At 33.5% G+C, this 22,424-nt stretch overlaps 1 protein-coding gene across 2 annotated transcripts; it reads left to right on the top strand.

Annotated features, from left to right (window-relative positions):
• Positions 1 to 54: 54 nt before the first annotated feature.
• Positions 55 to 15,688, top strand: LOC105783572 (uncharacterized). 2 transcript variants are annotated; one of them, XM_012609112.2, is made up of 13 exons: positions 55 to 325; positions 450 to 575; positions 1,072 to 1,098; positions 1,717 to 1,813; positions 6,220 to 6,263; positions 8,682 to 8,780; positions 9,520 to 9,577; positions 9,689 to 9,741; positions 10,085 to 10,186; positions 10,973 to 11,038; positions 14,203 to 14,324; positions 14,533 to 14,704; positions 15,418 to 15,688. In XM_012609112.2, the coding sequence occupies exons 1-13, from the start codon at positions 80 to 82 to the stop codon at positions 15,484 to 15,486; spliced, it is 1,281 nt and encodes a 426-aa protein (XP_012464566.2). In that variant the 5' UTR covers positions 55 to 79; the 3' UTR covers positions 15,487 to 15,688. The 2 variants fall into 2 exon arrangements, with proteins under 2 accessions (XP_012464566.2, XP_052482641.1); XM_052626681.1 differs by lacking the exon at positions 10,085 to 10,186.
• Positions 15,689 to 22,424: the final 6,736 nt, after the last annotated feature.

Raw genomic sequence — 22,424 nt, forward strand, 5'->3', positions numbered from 1 at the left:
AATGTTGCTGTGACCATAATAAAAGCTTATACATAGTTTAGTGACTAATGTAGAGTTTACCCAAGTATTAATTAAGTCGATGAACTACTATAAATTAGTTGAGATTCTCATTCGTCACGTTTCTGCCGGCTGGGCTGAGTTGTCCCGGCTTCTTTTTTCTTGGTCATTCCGTCATTCATGTTCAACAATGTCCTTCCTTTCGAATTTCACCGCCTCTTTTCCCGGCGAGAGGCCACCGTTTATTCCACCATACTCCCAATTCAACTTACATTCGCTTCCTCCCATCAGTTCTAGACCCACTATTAGGATTTCCCCACCCTTCCAGGTAAATTCTACTCGCATTACTAACATTATAATTTTTAATTTCTTTTTTATTTCGTTGATCCATTTTTTTTATAGCTGCATTAATGCTGTTTTTTTCGGGATTTCCTCCTATTTTTCTGTTGAAGGACACATTTCGGGTCTCCCACGTTGGTAGGTCGAGTAGATACAGCAGAAAACGAAGCGTATGCATGACATTGATAAATGAGAGGCTTGGGCGTGATCGAGATATAGCCGATCCGTCTTCTATACTGGTAAATGAAACTTTTGGGAACTGTTACACATAAACAACCCCGCCTCAGAGCGATGTTAATACTAGGGTCTAGTTCGCAACTTTTCGAATATTTAGAGAATATGCTAAGCTTGGTTACTAACACGAGGAAAAAAACTTATTTAACTCATTTCTTCTAAAGAGTAATTAGTATAAATTTAAATCTGCAATTAGAAAGATGAGTAAAATCTCTTGTAAAAAGTAAGAGCTCTTCAAATAAGCGAAAAGTTTTGCCATAAGTCAGTCATGTGAGTGGCTAAAAGTTACCAATTGTGATTAGTTATAGATAACCAAGGACTAAAACATGTGGAAAAAATAATACTCCAACCAAATCTAGCATAAGTATTTTATTGATCCATATATTTGTGTAAATCCTTATTTGTTCCGAGGCTGTTAAATTAATATCTCTTTGTGTAAATTAAACATTGTTCTTAAGTACGATGTTCTTAACTGGATGCTTTTTATGTTTGTTTTTGCAGGCATATGAGCTAGTTCAAGGGAAACTTGTATGTTTTCTTCTACTAAAATACGGTATTTTGTAGTCTTATAGCTTTGGAATAGATAATTGGAATGAAAAATAGGTCCCTGGTATAAGATTTTGTGATGCATTATGTGATTGCATTCACTGGTTTGATATGGTGAATTCTAAGCCCAGATCATTTGTTTGTAAGTGGATTCAATATTAAATTTAAAAGTTAAAACCTCCTCATGCTTTTTAGCTTGTCTGACCCTCTGAAGTTCTTCCCTCTATGGTTATTGCATGCTATAATTGCTTGATCAGATGTGCTTGTTGCAAAACCATTTTTTTAGATGTTGATTTGTGCATGCAGTGGGATACCAGAATCACCTATATTGCCAATTGAGGGAAAAAATAATTATGGTTTTTCTTTCCAAAATATTCTAATTCTAATGTGATAAATGAGGCTTTATTTTCATTTTATAATCATAATTATGGTGATAATACTATTTAGTGTATGATAACTATGAGAAGTTATTGTAAAATGCCTTTCTTTTTTTCTCCATTTAAGAGATTCAATATGATTCTGTTGTTTCTTAACATTAAATTTAAAATGATGTTTCTGCTCGAATTTCTGAGAACTTATGCAAAAAAAATGCCTACGCAGGTAAAGTGGAGCTCTATGGTAGTACTGAACAGGTCAATTCCAGAGCCACCAACAGCTGTTCTCTTGCATGGAATTCTTGGTAGCAGAAAGAACTGGGGTAAGCACCAAATATAGAATTGGTTAATACCTTTTTATATGCATGTCATGGTTTTTTGCTTCCCTTTTTCTATCATAGATTGCATTTGATATAGTTTTGCACCTTCTTTAGGGAATTTAATTGATCTTTTCCTTTGTGATTATATATCTCATTTGTTCCACATGAGAGGCTGAGTTATCCTAAAATCTTGTTTCCAACTCTTTCATGAGGTTACATAATATTTTTTAATTTAGTTAACATCTTGAGCTTTTTGATGTGTCTATTTTCCGCTTTGTTTGTGTATTGATGCTCTGCTGTTTGTATTCTTGGACATATCTCATTATATTTTGTAAAAACACTCAGAGGAAAAATTCTGTTATATTGCTACTGCTTTAGTTTACAGACTTTATAAAGAGAAAATAATCATTTTAAAGGAAATAAATCCTAATCCCTAAGAATCAATAATTGATATCGTAATTTCCTAAGAATCGATGGCGAGATTAGTTTCTATTTACAAGAGATCACTGTGATTTCTATCCTTAATTATAGGGATTCCAATACCATCGATTTCTATCCTTAATTATAGGATTCCAACACTCCCCTCAAGTTGGAGTGTAGATGTTAATCAAACCCGACTTGCCACTAAGTTCTTCAAACATGTTTCATTCAAACTTTTGGTTAACATGTGCGCAACTTGTTGTCTAGTAGGTAGGTAGATGATGCATACTTCTCCGAGTGTACTTTTTCTTTTATAAAGTGACGATCTATTTCCACATGTTTGGTCCGATCATGATGCAGGATTATGTGCTATCTTGACAATGACTTGGTTGTCACAAAGACATCTTCATAGGTGCGGTAAAAGGCACTTTTAGTTCTCCCATAAGTCTTTGTATCCAAACTCCTTCGCATATACCATGAGATAGTGCTCGATACTCGCCTCTGCCTGCTGCGTGCTACCACAGATTGTTTTTGCTCCTCCACGTCACGAGATTACCCCAAACATAACTACAATAGCCGCTTGTAGGCGTCTATCATTAATGAGAACCCGCTTGATCGCATCGGTGTAGACTTCACGCTTCGGTTGATAGTCTTCTTGAAGTCTGTGCCTTTACCGGAGTTCCTTTTAGGTATCTTAGTATTCTATATGCGACTTCGGTGCTTCTCCCTCGGGGCATGCATATCTTGGCTAATAACACTCACACTGAAGGCTATGTCTAGAGCGGGTGTGAGATAGGTAGATGAGCCTTCCTACTAGGCGTTGATATCTCCCCCGTCAATTTCTTCTCCATCCTCATTAGTTCCCAATTTGAGGTTAAACTCCATAGGAGTTTATTTGGTTTCTTGCCCATGAAACCAACTTCCGACAAGAGATCAAGAACATATTTCCTTTGGGAAATGAAGATACCTTTTTCGACCTTGCTACCTCCATACCAAGAAAATATTTAAGACTCCCCAAGTCTTTAAGTTCAAACTCTGTACCAAGAAATTTTTCAATCTCAAAATTTTGCTCGAGTCATTTCTGTTATTATTATATCGTCAACATAAAGCGATAAGGATGCGACATTTACCCTCTTAGAGTGCTTGTAGAACATGGTGTGGTCTTTGTCCTTGAATGTAATTTACGCTAGTCATAGCTTTTGCAAATCGGTGAACCACGCTCGTGGAGATTGTTTCACCATACAAGGACTTCTTCAACTTACAGTTGGTCCTTGTTTTCTTCAAACCACGGTGGGAAATCCATATACACCTCCTCATTTAATTCCCGTTGAGAAAAGCATTTTTACATCCAATTGAGTCAAGTGCCAATCAAGGTTGGCGGAAGAGATAGCAGGACCGAATGGTGTTTAGCTTGGCAACCGGTGCAAACGTCTCGTTGTAGTCGAGACCATAAGTTTGGGTGAATCCTTAGCCACAAGTCGAGCTTTGTATCGGTCAATCTGACCATCGGGTTTAAATTTCGTAGTGAAAATCCATTTGCACCCTACGGTTTTTTCCCTTTAGGCGATCCGAGACTTCCATGTTTCATTGTTTTGAGGGCCTTCATTTCTTCCATCACGGCTTGTCTCCACTCGGTGATTCAAGAGCCTCTTCTATATTTTTGGAATTTTTACGAATCAACATTAGTCACAAAAGCTTTGTAAGACTTAGATAAATTTCCATAGGATACAAACCGAGAAATAGGATGTTGAGTGCGACTCCTTGTACCCTTCGAACGCAATTGGAAGATAGATGGATGGTGACGGAGGTGGGACTTCGCTTGAGCAGGTCCTCGGTTGGAGATGTAATTGGCTTCTTGTATCGGTTCAGGAGAACGATTCCGTCGGGAGTAAACCTGTATTTGCTGTTTTCCTTGATCAAGTGGCTGTTGTACTTCGGTGGAGGTATTGTCATTGGGAAGGACGGTGTTAAATTCTTGCTGTATAGGGGAAACAACTAAATCTGGGATAGTAGTAGTAGGATCAGGCGGTATAATGAGGAGAGTATTAAGGGTCTCATCTTCATTAAAAATCTCCCCCTGAAGATGAGATGCTGCAAAGTATGGTTCATTTTCAAAGAAGGTAACATCTCGAGAGACAAACATTCGGCGCAATGTTGGTGAGTAACACTTATAGCCTTTTTGTGTAGGGGAATATCCAATGAAGATACAGGTGTGGGCTTGAGGATCAAGTTTGGATTGATTTGGTTGATGGTTATGGACAAAAGCTTTCTGATAGAATATTTTGGCTGGAAGATTAGGGACATGAAATAGAGGGAAGGCCTTTAAAAGAGTATTTAGAGGTGTTTGGAAATTGAGGATCTTTGATGGCATTCGGTTTATGAGATAGCAGGCAGTAAGGACAGCTTCTCCCCACAAGTATTTTGGAACATTCATAGTGAACATTATGGCTCGAGCCACATCAAGAAGACGATTTTTCCTCTCAGAGATCCCGTTTTGTTGAGGAGTGTCAGGACAAGAGCTTTGGTGTATAATGCCTTGGTCAGAAAGGTATGGACTTAAGACATAGTTGAAGTATTCTCTCCCATTGTCAGTACGGAGGGTATGTATGGTAGAGTTGAATTGGGTTCGAACCATTGAGTGAAAATTTTGGAATACTTTGGGTGTTTGATTTTCTTTGAGTAGATAGACCCAATGAGACCTAGTATGATCATCAATGAATGTTATAAACCATCTAGCCCTCGTAATATTTTTCACTCATTTGGCTCCCCATAGGTCACTATGGATTAACGAAAAAGGTTGGGACCTGAATATGTGGTTTTAATGGGTATGGCACAGGTATGTTTAGATAATTGGCAAATTTCACACTTCAAGGAATTAATACTTTTATTTGAAATAACGTGAAGATGTTTTTCAAATACACAAAGTTTGGATGTCCTAACCTACGGTGCCATAACATAATAGTGTCCTCTTTTGCGATGGATAGAGCCAATCCCCTTGTGTCTTGTTTTTATTCCAAATATATAGTCCATCATCAACTTTAGCGTGCCAATCATCCTCCCGATTTACATTCTGTATCACACAACCAATTGCGAAAATTCAACAAGAACATTTTCATCCTTAGTAAGTTTACTAATTGAAAGTAAATTACAGGACAAGTTTGGGACATGTAGGACTTTATCGAGAGAAAAACTCTCATCATTTGTACTTCTCCTATTCCGATACGGTGAGTAAGAACCGTCGACTATGCGGATTCGGATTTGTTATGACAAGGAGTGTAGGTTTGAAACAACGTGGAGTTACATCATGTGATCGGGCCCGAATCGAGTATCCAAGGAGATTGATTATTAGATTCAAAAGCAATGTTGAGGCGGTACCTTGAATGGCTAGAGATCCATGAGTGGTGGGAGTACCAAGTATCTTATGGAGAGTCTCAAGTCGTGTTTTGGTTAGCGAACATCAAAAACATCATCGGGAGTAGTGGAGGAATTAATTTCACCTTGAGTGATTCCCGATTGATATTCGAGTTATCTGTGATGTCTCGGTTTAGAGAAAATTTCATTGATATCACCCATTGGAGGACTAAACCGAAGGAATTTTAAGAAGGAATTTAGAGAAAAAAATTAGGATCGAATGAATCCTAAAGCCACGATGCCATGTAAAAACACTCGGAGGAAAAATTCTGTTATATTGCTACTGCTTTAGTTTACAGCTTTATAAAGAGAAAATAATCATTTTAAAGGAAATAAATCCTAATCCCTAAGAATCGATAATTGATATCGTAATTTCCTAAGAATCGATGGCGAGATTAGTTTCTATTTACAAGAGATCACAACAGATTTCTATCATTAATTATAGGGATTCCAATACCATCAGATTTCTATCCTTAATTATAGGGATTCCAACATATTTTAAGATAAAAAAATTATTGTTTGGAATTTGCTTGCAAAAGTAAGAGGATTGTAAAGTACATTTGTTTTAAATGTTGCAGGGTCTTTTGTTCGGCGGCTGGCACAAGAATTTCCAACATGGCAGGTAATGAAACTTTCTAGTTTTTGTTTCAGTCTCCTGGTAACTTTGTGTAGTGATACCATTGAATTAATTTGGTGGTTTTCTTTTCTTTTTTCTTTTTATCATTACTAAGTCCCATGTCTGATGTCTCCCATTTCAAAGGGAAGACTTTTATTGGTAGTTTTACAAAAATTTGATGCCTTAGAGCAATATTGATAATCATTTTGAGTTTACTTGAACTTATGATGGTGTTATGACATCTCTATGATGGATATTTTTAATCAGCTTAAAATGGATTATGTGGTAGCCTGGCTCTTGAAAATTATGATGTTAACACGCATTAATGTCCACATGTTGTGGCAAGCTATTTTTGGATGATGAATATATATCGGAAATTAAGGAAACAATGCACTTCATTGATTGAGATACTTAAATTGTTAAAAGTTAAGGTTTTTTGAATCTTTTACTGAATGAAACTTGAATAAAATAGAAACAAAATGCTTGATTAATTATTTAGAAGAAAATATTAGGTTCATTTGAATCTTGAATTGAATGAAACATGCACAAAATAGAAAGAAATACTTACTACAAAGGAGAAGGACAATCAGAAAAAAGAAAAAAGAAAAAGTCTGAGGATCGAGGTAAAAACTAGAAATTAAAAAGTGATAGGAAAAAAACTATTAGATCAAAATTCAGTGTGACACTGTTAGAAAGAAAATAAATAAGAAAAGCCTGAAATTTTAACATGCTAGGTCCGAAAAGGATTAAAATAAAAGATTGAGAGTTAAACTATGAGAATATTATCAATAAACTTCCATCATTAGTTAAATACAACCAATGGCATAGCAGCAGCAGTTAGTACATTTCAATAAAATGGTCTGATAGCTTTTTCATTATAATATTACTTTCACTTAAGTCATTTCTCAAATGTGTAAAACTTGTGGTTAGAAACCACTATTGGAAAAATAAATTCTCATATATAGTATTTATTATATTTAAAAAGAAAAAGGCTGTAAAAATATTAAATAAAAAGTGGGAATGAATTCAATCAAAAGATAATAAGGAATTAAGAAATTATGAGACAAGAAAATATGATATTGTCAAAAGGAAAACTAGAATGGGCGGAAAGTTAAATATTAGTCAACAAAAGGACCAAACAAAGTAAAGAGTTTGTGTGGTACATGAAGGGTGAATATAAAGAAAAGATGGTATATGGTGTTCCAAGAAAAACGCTCTAATCCATAAATATTGATAGTTTTTGTTTATGAGGGAAGGGGCATATTTATGTATTAGTAATTATTTGACTTGGTTTAGATTTGTACATTGGCTGGACTTGGAAAATGCAGGTTACTAGGAATTAACTTCTAAAGCCTAGTTAAAATTGTTGGTGAGATACCATATCATAATGATGTGCTAGGCGTTTATGATATAAGCAATGTATATTGGGGCTTGAATGGAACATAGGATAGAACAGGTTCATTGTCTTTCAGGAGTGTTATAAGCTTTGTTGAACTATTGCCAAGTCAATGAATTAAAGATCTTGAAAATGCATGTCAGTAAAATGCAAATCATACTTAGGAAAGTAACCCACTAATATGCCATGCAACCACTGTACCCAATGATAGAACAGAATGCCTTATTTGTGTTATGCCTTTGAATTAAAATAAAATCACAGAAAATGGTACACCAGCGGCCAATTAAAGCATATGAATGGTGACTGAAAGCTGGTTCTTGGGTGCAATCTTCAATTTGAATACCTGTGGAGTTATTGCTGTCTCAGGATCTTAACTGATTAGGTTTGGTTTAGTTGTATCCTTCAGTGTCTCAAGTTTTCTTTAATTTACTAGGCCAAGGTGTTTGTTTGAATCTTACCGTGGTATCACTGGTCTTAGTTTGGTGTAGGAGAACTATTGGATCCTTATATGTGGTCCAACCATGGGGTTGGTGTCAGTTTTCTTGCAGTGCAGGTGAAGTTGGCCTTTTATATTGCCATGTGGCAAACTTAGGAAGAGAATCCTTTTTCTTTTTTAAATCTAGAACTCTTGTAAGGATGAGACTGCCATATTATTTCATAATGCATTAACAAGCTTTAATGCCCTCATGTTCCGTCGGCCTTTTTTTTGGTGATAAATATATATATTAGAAATAAAGAAAATAATTAATTAATTGATTAAGATGCTTAGATTGTTAAAAGATAATGAACTCTGAACTTTTATTTGGTATATTTGAGAAGAGGACTAACCTTAGAGCTAGATTGGTGAAGATGGCATTTCCCATGTAATTGTGCTGCCACTGAGATATTCTTTCTTTACTTGGTTTTTACTTATTTTCTTTCCTACCCCCTCCCTTATTTACTTATACTGCAGCTAGATGGATTGCTAGGAAGTTTAATTTATTATGTTGCCAGGAATCTTATGTACTTGTGTATTTTGCTTGATGCAGTTTGTTTTGGTAGACTTGCGGTGCCACGGTGACTCAGCATCAATCAAGACGAGAGGTCCACATACTGTTGCTTCAACTGCTTTAGACGTGCTAAAACTAGTGCGTGGTTCTTAAGCCTGACTGTCAGTTTTATACTTCAATGTGATCCTTGAATTTTGGTTTTGTTGATGGGCTTGTGTGAGAGAGAACCATAATGAGGCAGAATTAATATGTTAATTCTGATTAAGTTAACCAAGATATATTCATGAGAATGCTTTAATACATTAACATATTAATTGAACCAAGATGTAATGATGAGAATGCTTCAATGCCTCCTGTTTCATTCTGAAATTATTTGATTTTGCTTCTTTGTATCCATATTTTAGAATATTTAGAACATACCTACGCCAAATTTTGTTCCTTCTGGTAATTTATTGATTTTAATTATAAGCGTGACACCGTTGATTATGGTACTTATGATTGATTTTCTAGCTTGTAGCTTCCTAGGAAAGCTTGGATTGTTCTTATATCACTTAAATTCCTTTAAAGAAAAAAAGAACTTAAAGGATGATGACGTTTATTAGTGAGAAATTGAAATAATCCTTGTTCTCTGATTCAACCCCTCAATTATAATTCTTTAGCTGCTTTGATCTCAGTAGATGTGTCCTTTCCTTCCCAAGTAATAAAGAGTTTTATAAGCTAATCTAATAAACTAGGTCCTTGACATTCAAGTCTTTCATTTAAAAGTGGTTTTCCACTTCTCTGTATCTGAAAAGAACCTGAAATGTGAGAAAAAAATTTATACATTAAGACTTCTTATTCTTTTTATTAACAATTTTCTGGGTTTTTGCTGGAATAGATTGCACAACTTAGAATAACACCCCGTGTCCTAATTGGCCATAGTTTTGGAGGAAAAGGTACTTTTTAGTCTTTAGATTGGTTCATAAACTAAATTCTGGTGATATATGATATAAATATAATTAGTTGAAGAGATAATAGTTGTTGTATGCTTTCTATTTGTTTTTCAGTTGTCCTGAGCATGGTCGAACAAGCAGCAAAGCCACTTCCACGACCAGTTAGAGTAAGTTCTTTTCTTTCCCTTAGAAAATTTCAAATTGGTTCTTAGTCTTTTAGATGCACTTGTTGAGTGTGATGCACTGGTTGAGTGCTAATCACATCTCTTAAGGTGGATATATCTAATCTGGGGAGGTTTAAGGAACCCAAATTTATACAAGAGCCCAGGTATTTGCAACTTGTCCAATATAGATATGGAAAAAAGATCATGTAGTTCTATAATCAATCATAGGATTGAAATACATACATACATACATATATATCAATTGGTTCTTTATTTTCTTGTCTCCAACGTCCAATTACTTTTCCTTATAATTTGTCTTTTACGGTTTGCTTTATAAATACTATAGGTTTGGGTTCTGGATGCCACTCCTGGAAAAGTTCGAGCTGGCCAGGATGGCGAGGACCATCCAGGGAAGCTAATATCTTTCTTAAGAAAATTGCCTAAAGAGGTGAATTATTGTGTCACTTTGTGGATCTATTTTCTCATTTGATATATGAACTGTGCTATTGAGACCATTGTCCCTTGTGTGATCTTTGATGAGATGGATTTGAACTTCCTTAATTCAATTATTTGCATCCTTGTAGATTTCTTGGGCCTTGCTATTGCTTCATTGGAACCCAACCAGTCTATCTTGGTTATTTTGATGTTTTCTTTGATCTTTACAGTTTTTGTGTATGGTTTAAGAGGTAATGTGAGTAGTACGTTATCTTTAAAGAGTTTAAATGGCTAGGATTAAATTGGGTTTTTGTGCATCCAAGGGTTAGGAACATAAGCTACTGTAACTCTAGTATACATGGTCTTCCAGACGCACTGGGAAGCCATATTGTAGTTGAATATTATTTGCTAATAGGTTGGACAACCTACAGTACTTGAGCCTCTATTATGGTTTTTTATGGTTTTTTCTTAATTATTTCCCTTCATTGAAGCTAGGTGTCGTTATATGATCTCATCATGCAGATATTGTTTGTAAAACCTCTTCAGATAGAATTGTTTCTGTTTCTTTTTCATCCCTAATCTTAGATTTAAATTTTCTATTTACTGGTTCATTTGTACCTGGAGATAGTTACCATCTTTTTCTGAAATAATTAAACTAATCCATATATCATTTTCTTGTATTTTCAATTTGTTATTTTGCATTTCCTGCTTGCCATCTTTAGAAAAAGAGAAATATACTCTTGTTCTTTTCCTTCTCTTGTATGTAGCTCTAAACTTGCAACAATTTTATTTGAGGTAGGTTTCTTCAAAGAGGGACATTGTGAATGCTCTCATTCAGGAAGGGTTCTCAAAGGATGTTGCGCAGGTATTTTTTTCCACAATCACCAAGTGTGGGGCTCCTTTGGAGTGTTACTTCATTTCATACTCATATTAACCGGTATAGTTTTTATATGTAGTGGGCCTATTATTTATGTTTGGTGTCTAGTCACCATCGACGGCTATTATATGATTGGAGAAATACTACAGCACTTTATTTGCATGATCAGTTCTTTTATAAATGCGTTCAATGTAATATATTGTCTCGTTCAGTGTTGTTAAGGTACTGTGCCTCAGGCAAGGCACATTTGATCAGGTTCACACTTAGTGCATCTAGGCATGCTTTTTTATAAGGCGATATGTGCAAAAATACCTGCCTAATTGAAGTTCTCTTTAATTTTTAATTTTTTAGTTTCTCATTAAGTGTAGCTTTTTTAGTAAGAAAGGAGTTAATCTCAAACTGTCTACTTCTTAATATTTGAGTATTTAAGAATAGATATTGGTCCATAGGGAAATCATATATATCGTCCAACAAAAGAAGAAAGTTTGCTTGTTTTGTTGGATAAGTTGGACCGCTTTTTAGAGTTCGGCATCCTAAGTGTCATATTTTTAGCCTATTTCATATATGCATAGACACACACAAAAATACTTATTGCACCTTCACTCAAGTGAGTGTATTTATTTCCTTGCACTCTATAAGTGTTGTAGTGCTTAGAATGTGCCTTTTTCCCTTGACAACATTGGTTTCAGCTTAATTTGTCGACAAAAGCATGGATGTAGTTCCCTACTTTGCTAGGTAACTAAAAATTGCTCTTCTTTTTGTCTTTGTAATCAACAAAATTTCACCTTATTTTAGATCATCTTAAATATGGCACATCAATTTGGGCAATCTACTTGACTATCATGGATGTGCTATATGATCTAAAAATCAAGTATATAATTGATTTTCTTGATCATTTACATTCTCTCTGGAGGGCGGAACATTCTTTTTCTGCTATTTTAGTCCATTCAAGATTTATGCAAATGCAAACATGTCATAGGAAAAGATACCCTTTAGTAGTTTAGCTTTCATTTTTGGTTATAAGAAATTTTAGTTAGTCTAGTTATCCTGTTTGGCTATACTTCATTTGTGAACCACTTAAGCATGTTAAAGATAGAGGACTTGAGAATAGTTTAAATAGTGGCTAAATTACTAAATAAGCCTCTGAACCATTTCAAAATTTCCTAAAAAACTAATATCCTTGTATATATTCAAATACACTTCTTTCTCTAATTTTGACCCATAAACATGGTAGTCGGTACCATACCGGTACCAAGTAGTTTGGGTTCCGTTTTGGTTGAGATTTTGACCCGTTTCAGTAAATGCCAACTTGTAGTGTGTACCGGCCCATACTGGTTGGTACAAAATATTGATATTTTAAACTTTTATTTTTTTCTATAATTGCACTTAAAATTAAACTATTATTAAATTAAGTTATTGAACCTAATTAATAATTTTAAAACTTATATTTTCATATTATAAATATATTTATATGGATGTAATTGAAATATATTTGCATGTATATATAATATATAATTTATTAAAAAACCAACATTTAGACTATAGATGATACAGAATTGGCCCTAACCTGCTTGAACTCTGGACAACCCAACTTGAGAACAACCCGAACAGGAAACAATCAAACTTGATGTGACTTGAACCCAAGATAAACTGGCCCAACTTGTCTATTTGCCACCTCTGCTAAGCACTACCAAAAATTAAAATAAGTCACATGCACACACATACACAACCTTCTATGATACAAGATTTTTGGCAATCTTATAGAAAACAGCTTGATCTTGTCTCAAGGTTAACAATGTAAGATGCTAACATAGATGGAAGTAGGAGTAGCTTTCAGAACCTCCTACCTTTTGAATATTGATGACATAAAGCTAATGTATCTGGATGCCTGTCAATATAGTTAAATCTGTTACCCATAGATTCTCTTCTTGAAGACTTAATACATTATGTTCATTCCATGTGCAGCATTACAATTGGAGGTACTTTTATATCTTTGTGCCCTGTTCTATGAGTTCCTTGAAACTAGCATATGCCATTATCCTGTAAAGTCTGTTAAGCATTTGCTTGTTAGTAGGCAGGGCGTATGAATTTGTATGTAATGACCTTTCCAAAAAAAAAAAAAAGGAAAAAATGCCTTTCATGGCCGTTTCATTGATTGAAGTTGCACCATGTTCAGGATTGAAATGATATTGTCTTGCTGCTAGTGCTTCTTCTGTGATTTAACTGTTATGTACAAGCCAGATACTCTGCATAAAATATGTGATCTTCTTGAATTGTTTACGCCATTCTTTCTGTTTACTGATTTATCATTCTATCTCTAGCGCATCTTTTGGTAAAGAAGCCCTGAGCTGCGAGCTGTGACTTTCAATCGGTTATCAGTTCCTTTAGATATTGCTATATTTAGTTTTTAAGATGATTTAATGACCATGAAAAAGTAATAAAAAAAGGGAAGGAACAGCATTTTATCTTTGATTTGACTTCATTGTCATGTTTCTCAGATAAAGTCATATTTTTGTTGCCCCCAATTTTTTCCTAGTTTTCACTCTTCCCATGTGTATTAAGTAATCTTTGACGAGGTTGTTATTAAAGAAATTTGCTGGTTGTCTACAATTCTACCAAAAAAATATATGTTTAACTTCTTGAAATGCTTACATCATTCTTACTTTAAATTCGCGCATCCATGTCTTGTTATCGTGTTAAAAGTATTTTCTATTTATATAAAATTTAACATGGTAATAATTTGTGATACATATATTTTATGCATTCGTGTATTCATGTCCCGTTTGTGTTTCTTTTCCGTGTTATGTCTTGTTTCTTGTATATTTAGCTATTTTTTGCATGCATGTTTAATCGTCTCGTATTGTATCCAATATTGCCAGCTCTACTTACTACATACATATTTGTCATTGTATATCCAGCACATGATTTGGTAATGAAGCTTATAAGCTGTCACTTCAATTGGCTATCTGTATAATTTTTGTTTCTCAGTTCTTTTAGATACTGTCGGGTGTATTTTTGTGTTGGTTATAGAAGAAAAAAAATAAAGAGCAGAAGAATACCATCTTCATATTTGATTTTGACTTTATTTGTCATGTTTCTCAGATTAAATCATATTTCTTTTTCTCAAATTTTACCTGGTTTTATTCATTCAGTGGGTTGTCACTAATCTTCGACCAACTGGTGCTGCTAGTTCTTCATCATCAAGTTTCTCGTGGGTGTTTGACCTTGAAGGGATTTCAGAAATGTACGAGTCCTATGAAGAAACAAATTTATGGTAATCGTACCTGGATTAAGCTATAGGGTGTGGTTTGGATTTTATTTTACTTGTCCATATTCAGACTGAATGTTGGTGTCTGTTAAGTGACTTTTATATGTTAAATATTTCAAATGATAAACATAAAAATAAGAAGTAAAATTTGTTCTCATTTTGAAAAGAGCTTTCAACTGTTTATTATATGTTTCTTTTGGCTGCATAATTACAGGAGAGTGGTGGAAAATCTACCTCGTGGTGTGCATGTTAATTTTTTGAAAGCAGAAAGGAGTTTGCATCGATGGGCCCTTGAAGATCTTCAACGGATTCATGCTGCTGAAGAGTCTGCTGCTGACGAGGGCGGTGGAGTAGAGATGCATGTCCTTGAAGATGCTGGACACTGGGTACATCTATTGCTCTGTGCATGCTTTAATTACTTTATGTTTTCTCCTTTGCACATAACATATGCCTGGATTTACACCCATTACTTATTGTGTTGCATCTTTGGTGTTTGAATGACGTTGATGTAGAACCTACGATGTAAGAAGTATTACTGAGTTTCATGCTCAATAAAGTGTGTATATCCCGATAAATGTCACAGCTTTTCAAGAAGGTTATACTATCGCACTATGATGTCTAATTTTGACAGTGTTCTAAAAATCACTCTCGTCAAGAGATAAAAGGGATGTCCAGGCTGCTTGAAAGTATGCAACCTATATAGAAAAAACTTGTGTGACCTGTGAAAAAGAGAAAAATACAAAATTTGCAACTTTTCTGCTCTAGAGCTCTCGTTTTTCAGTTAGCACATTAGAACATTTGGAAGTCTGGTTAGCTGCATTTTTACATAGCAAGAACATACGTAAAGCATCTACTCGGAACCATGTTCGTTGGACATGATTACAAGTGTTGGATATGGGTAGATGTCTAACAGAGGTATATCTTTTTCATGGATTTGGAGGGTCAAATCCCTATAATCATGGGTTGACTTAGTTGCATATTTACTGAATAGTTCTGGTAGTTGCTAGTTGTATCATTTGTAATTTTAGGTTTGATGCAGAGCTATTTTCCTTAGTGCGAGATTTTTAGTAATGTTGAACTTGCTTTATTTTCTTAATAGGTACATGCAGATAACCCAGATGGACTCTTCAGGATTCTTTCATTTTCTTTCAAGGGAGTTAAAGCTTAAAGGGGTTGTATGCTTTTCAAATTTTGATATCTGTTAGACTCTTTTTTGGGTTAAAGTACACGTCCAACACATTTAAATATGAATAGGAGGGTATGATCCTGAATAGAGTGAGCTGGATACATACTTGTATCCTACAATCATTCCCGAGTACTGGTAACCTAAGCTTTGAGTTGCATGAAATCAAAATTAGCCATTTATCTTAGCTCAATATTGTAACTTTATTCATATGATTACCAATCTTCTAGTCATCAAATCATTACTGTACCATAGTAACTGATAACTTACATAGTTGTTCTACATTTCTTTTTTGTTTACTTCAAATTGCCTTTGTTCAAATATGATGTGGAGTGATAAATGACTTGTTTGTACAAGTTTTATCCTTTTATCATTTATTTATAAAAGAATGATGCTCGTTAGAAAGTGATTTTTTAGGTATAAAGCTTTTTTTTAAATACAGCTGTAGTAATTAAGTTATATTGTATCATTAGCTAAGCGATGCAATTAACATTAGTATTATCAAATCATTGCTACAGACAGTAATGGTTGAATGGTTGCAGATTGAGTAACGCGTTTTAATTAGTTAATTTTGAATTTTAAATCCAAGCTTTTGTACCCTGTGCAGTTGAAATTTAATTTTTCTACTTATATTATATTTTCAGGTCTAATCATTAATAATGTTAAATTTATTTTGTAAAATTGGATGGTGTGGTATTTTGAAATAAACAAATATTCACTCAATTTTAACTGTATCAATAGGACTTGATTTTAAATGTAAAAAGTAGGAGACTGTAAATACTATTTTAACTTTTTAAAATAGGGTTTAGGGTTTAATGATAAAGACTTAATAATACCCATAAGCCATAAAATTTATCAATTAAACTCTTTTGAACCTTTTATACTTAATTGAGTTTTTAATTAACAAAAATAAATTCATTGACTGACGTTAATCATTAATATTTAATGGTGAGATTGACATCACTGAGTTGTTAATAAGATGTAGCCACATCAACAAAAAGTAAATAAATTTTTTTCTTTTTTCTTTTCTCCCCTTTTTCCATTTTCCATTTTGCTTTCTTTTTTCCTTCCCTCTCTCAACCCTAAACCAAATTGCATCTCATCTAAATCATTCTCATGTGCTTGTACCAAACCCAGAGAAGAACCTCCATCACAAGCCTCAACCCCATCATCTCCACTAACAACCACTAACAACTTAACAACAAACCGACACCCTTGAACCAAGTCATTTTCATTTTAAGAAACCCACCATCAACTTGACACTAACAATCCCTTTTTTTGAGAAGTAAAAAAGATTTTATTACTCAACACGCAGTCCCAAACAAAATTAAACAATAGAATACACCAGAAAACAAATACACAATTGAGAGAGAGAGAGAGTCATGGGGGGTTCAGTGAGGATGATGGTGGAAATAGAGGAGGTCGTGAGGAGTTTAGTGGTGCACGATGAGTAGCAAGGAAGGGTGAGAGAGTTGGGAGTCCATAGAGGAGGTGAAAAAAGAAGAAGATTTTTTTATCTTATAATTTTTTTTTTCTATCTTATAATCCAGTACTCAATTAGGTGTAAAAGATTGGGATTTGGGAGGATTTAATTTATTTTTCAACAAAATTTGGCAAAAATTATAATCACCTATAATAAAATAATTTCTTTGACTATTGAATATCCATTCAAGGATATTCAAATATCTAATAATATATTTAACCTGTAACTAAGAGAAAGCAATTTAGATTTAATTTTAATGAAAATTTTTGTAATGATAACTATGAGAAAAAAAATATTTTTAGCCCTTGATTAAAGTGAATATAGATTAATCATTTATACTATTTCATTAAAATAAAATGTCAATCACCATTTTTTTAACCTTTTACAGTACAAATAAGGAAGAATATTAAAGAAAATGAACTCGACTTTCATATTCAATTTATTGATTATAAAATGTATATATAATCTTGATATTGCAAAATACAGTAAGACATTTAATCGAAACATACAATGAATAAAATGTATTAATATTTGGAAACAAAACATCTACTGGAATTGTATGTATTCAATTGCTAAAATAATCTTACAAAATTTAATAAAATTAAATCATTCATAAAATTTTAATCCAACTACAAATTGCTATTATATATGATTCTTTGTATTCTTATATCGAGTAAAATAAAATCTTCAAAGATTTTAAAATATGAAAACAAAATTAGTTTATTTTTACATGTTACCACTACGTGTTTTGTGACCTGGTTCAAATGGCGACCTGATCCAAAAACTAGAACAGCTCGCCATCCCCTATCCGCCTAATGGCCACGACTCGCCTCACCCTGCGTCCACGACTCTCCATCCTTTGTCCGTTTGATGGCCACGACTTGCCTCTCCCGTGTCCACAGTTGGCCATCCCTATGTCTACCTGATGGCCACAACTCACCATCTCTTTATTCGTACCACTTCACTAGCTCGCCACTTCGCTCCTAGCTCGCCACCTTCCCCAACTTGCTAGTTTGCCCAGTAGCTGATCTGCAGTTTGCCATTTCCTTGTTCGGCACTCTCCAACTTCACCTCCCAGCTCGCTATTCCCAGCTCGCCTATTTGCGAGGAGGCCCCTTCAAAGATACCTTTGAGGATACGTGTCAAACCTAGAAGGGTACTGTGTCGTTGTCTAGTTGTCCCCTAGCACATCCCATCAGAGAACCGTGCCTTATAAATATGAAGATAACTTCTATGAGAAAGGGACCGAAGAAAAAACCCTCAACACAACATGGCATTTTTTTGTTTAAAGATTATAAAGTATATTTTTATATTAATTTATATTCAACTAAAATTTATATTAATCTTTTTTCTATGGATTATTATTTGATACACAAACGGTGAAGATTTTTAAACTCTACAAGCATAAGAGAATGACAACTGTCCTTAACTGATTATCACATCCCAAAAATCCGGTTAGTAGAATCGGGTTAATAGACCGAATATTCGATCTAAACTCTGGAATTAGGATTATAGTAATTAAATAAAAATACTATAAAAATAATCAGAATTAAAATTTAGGTTGGAAAATTAAAATTAAAATTAAGTGGTCGACATTTAATTTTCTTAAAACGGATTTTATAAAAATGAAATCGAATTTGAAAAATAATTAGGAAAATGTGTTTAATTAAAATAGGGACTGATTTGAAAAAGGGCGAAAACTGAAAGTTTTTAAAAGAAAATTTTTCCTAAATTTAGAAATCAGTTTTCCCACTTTCCTATTTAAACCCCCAATCCCGTTTTTCCCTCTCTTCTCATCATTAATTTAAAAATTTTCTCCAATCCAAAACTGAGTTTTTCTCTCAAAATTAGCTCATCCCTATTGATTTTTTAGCCTTCCAAACACCAATTCTTCCTTCAATTTTTTAAAAAATTCCTCTTTTCCTCATCAATTTCTTCATTGTTCTTCAAACGTTTTTCAACGAATTAGATCTATACTTCGCCATCCTTCTCAAATTGAGGTAATATTCTTATTCTTATTTTTAAATCTAAGCTTGTTGTTTTATAATTCAAAATTTGATAAACTATTACAAGACTTTAATAGATCTAAAGCTTTCAAACCAAAATTGGTTTAAAAATGGCGAAACTCGAAATATTAAGTTAACTTGCTATTTTAAGTTTATTTTCAACTTATTTTGAACTAATTAGAAGGTTTGTAAGCTCAATTTTATAGATCGTTAAAATATTTTTATGAATTTTGACTTTTACCTCTTTAATCGATTTTGTAAGCTTAAATTTTTGGAAAAGCTAGATTTGATAAATTAGGTCATTTTGATAGCTTAGATTTGTAATAATATGATATTTAGGATGCTTAGAAACATGTTTAGGATTAGAAACGAAAATTGAGTGAGAAAATCTCTTATTTTAGTGTCAAAATCATTAATTACAAACGAGCATATCGAAAGGCAAAGAAAAGCTTATTTAACCTTCGACAATTGAACGAAAGCGATTTGGTGAATGATCGAAATTACTATTTTTAGGCATGATTCCTTAAGTTGAATGGGAGTTTAGGTTGGCATAAACACCTAACATAAGTTCTAAGTGTAAGTTTTCTTACTCAATCCATGTAATATTATATGTGATGTTTTTGTATTGTGATATGTGATACATGTGAGATAATTAAGCTTGTGACATGTGTATTTGACAACTAATGTTAAGTGGCTTGCTGGTTTTATGCATACCTAACTGATTTAAAGTGAACGTGGCTATTTGAGCATTAGTGAAAGCGCCTGAGAGTGCATTAAAGGTGATTGTGAAAGTGATGTGTATAAATGTTTTTGGTAAGTGAGAGTGGGCATAAAACAATAAGTAAATGTGTGTATAAGTGAATATGTTGACTTTGTGAACTCTTGGAACCATTGGATATCATTAGCATGCCATAGGATTGTAAGCACTCACCACTATTTATTTATGATTGGGTGTTGAGGCCCCAAGATAACGTTGGAGAGATAAGGGAGTGTTGAGCTTAGCTCCATCATCAGAATAGCGTGGTGTGCTTGGAGAGTGTTAGCATTCATGCTACACTTATATGGGATAGCATTAGACTCTTTGAGTCATTTGGAGTGTTTAGAGATCCGGTTATCCAATGCGTTTTGTTTCTATACATGTTTAATAGTCACAAAATGTCAATATATCAATATGAAATGCTATGAGTATGCTTATTGCAATGTCATGATTGATTGATATAGTATGCTTTCTTTTAACTATAGAGTATGTGTTTAATTGTGGCAATCTTTGAGCACTCACTGAGCTTGGATAAGCTCACACTCTTGTATGATTGTTTTGCAGAGAAATAACTATATTTTGGGGGGTAGAAGTGAGCAAGCTAAGTGATCCAAGCAAGACATTCCTCTTGAGTATGTGTTGTGACTTTTTGGTTATAAAAATAAAGACAATGTGGGACCATACTTGAGGGAATTAAACATTGTCATTTCATTGGTTTGTAAATAGACTTTTAAGGATTGTTTTAAGGATTTTTGTGTTAGAACCGTAAAATAATATCTGACATAAAACTTAACAAACCATAAACTAGGATCTGTCATGTCAAATCATCAAGAATAAATCAAGAACAAAACTAGATGCGAAAGCGTACTTGAATTTATCGATTTCTTGAAATCTACGGATCTTGAAGTTTTGATTTTCCAAATTAGCACATAAGTAATCTAGAGAAGGTGACTCTCTATTTTTTAAAGATGAGTTATTAGAAAAATTATCTTATATGTAATTTGGGGACCATAACCCTAATATATAAATTTGGCACATTAGCCCTAATTTCTAATCATCCCATCATCAATTTGAAATTAGTTACTAGAGTATCTACACATATTTTGACCCATACTTTGTTTAATAATTAAAGCCCAATAAACCTTAACCAAATTACATTAGTTTTAATTTGGGCTAACCTATTATGATAGTAAATAATAACATGTAGCTACCTTTATTATATATTTGATTTTCATATTTTCCAACATTTTGAACTTGGTTTTATGTTTGATTGAGGCTTGAGAATAATGTTTGAACATGTTTGATGTTGGTGGTGATTGCATGATATTGATATACATGTCTCTTGGTTAAGTTCTTGATGTAGGTGCTTAAATTGTATGTTGGATGTCTTCACATGTTTATAATGACCCAATGGTATGGAATGAACCTATTTTCCCCTTGGAAATGTATAAAATGCAAATTTGGTATGTTGAGTATTTGAATTGTGGAATTGGAAATGCATGTTAGCATAGCTAATTACTTACGGTTTCAAATTTAGTATTTGAATCTTATAGTGTAATTAAAAATGTTTGAATAATCTATGTATGCTATGTGATATGTTAGAATAGAGAAGTTTGTTCAAATGCATGAGATGGTATGATAAGTTGGATGCCAAAGTGTTAAATGTAGGTTTTTAGGCTGTTTCTGAAGAAATTGCGAGTGACGTCTAGATGAGGGATCTTCGTTGGGATGCCCTTTTTCGCGTCCTCGTGACAAGGGGCAACGTCCATATCACGTCACAACAAGGGGTTCGCATGGTCGCGGCATGACAAATTGTTGATTTTTGGGAAGTTTACTAGTCTTGTATTCTAGTATTAGATTTTATACAATAAAATTGGAGTCCTTAAATGCTATGAAATGCCTTGAAAAAATTTTGCATGATTAAATAGTATATGTTTAATTTCATAAATTTACTTTTAATTTTGCAAAACATATTTTCCGAATATTTTTCAAATTTACAATTTAGTCCTTGAACCTTTGTTTTAAAATTAAATGAGTTTTACTTGTTGGTTTTAGTTGATTCTTTGAAATATTGTTTTAATAAACTACTATGAACTAATTACATGTTAAATTTATTATTCTATGAGAGTTTCGTTCGGTAATTGAAAATTGATGATTTTTCTCCTAAGTGTTATTTCAAAGATTTTCCTAGATAAACATGATTTTAGGGTTTGTATGTTTTCCTTGAGCTGTATGATTGATAATTATGCATGAATATTATGTGGTGTCAATAGTGGTTTTGTGGTGTGATTAGTGGTCGGTAAGGAGATCACATAAGTGACTAATGTGACGTTCGGGATTCGGGTTGGTCCATCTCGACTGGGTTAGGGCGTCACAATGATATTTAAAAAGAATAAAAAAATACAAAAATGAGACATGTGATGACCTCTTAACCTCGCTTATAGATTTAAAAAATTTCATCATTCGTGTATCAAATAATAATATGTATTATTATTTAAAGAAACTATATATACAATTATTTAAACTCTTGAGTTGGTGTCACGAGTCAACTAGGCACCAATTTAATTAGGGAAATTACTATAATGCCTTTTATATTTCAAATCTATAATTTCCTAGCTCACTTATTTGAAAACAATAATTTCCCTACCTCACTTATTTGAAATATGAAAGGAAATTT

This window comes from Gossypium raimondii, chromosome 13 (assembly GCF_025698545.1).
Source record: "Gossypium raimondii isolate GPD5lz chromosome 13, ASM2569854v1, whole genome shotgun sequence".
Lineage (NCBI taxonomy): Eukaryota > Viridiplantae > Streptophyta > Magnoliopsida > Malvales > Malvaceae > Gossypium > Gossypium raimondii.

Coding starts and splice junctions, on each gene's coding strand:
- LOC105783572 (XM_012609112.2), top strand. CDS start 80: ATGAACTACTATAAATTAGTTGAGATTCTCATTCGTCACGTTTCTGCC. Junction 8,781..9,519: donor CTTTAGACGTGCTAAAACTA/GTGCGTGGTTCT, acceptor TTGCTGGAATAG/ATTGCACAACTTAGAATAAC. Junction 14,705..15,417: donor TTGAAGATGCTGGACACTGG/GTACATCTATTG, acceptor TTTTCTTAATAG/GTACATGCAGATAACCCAGA.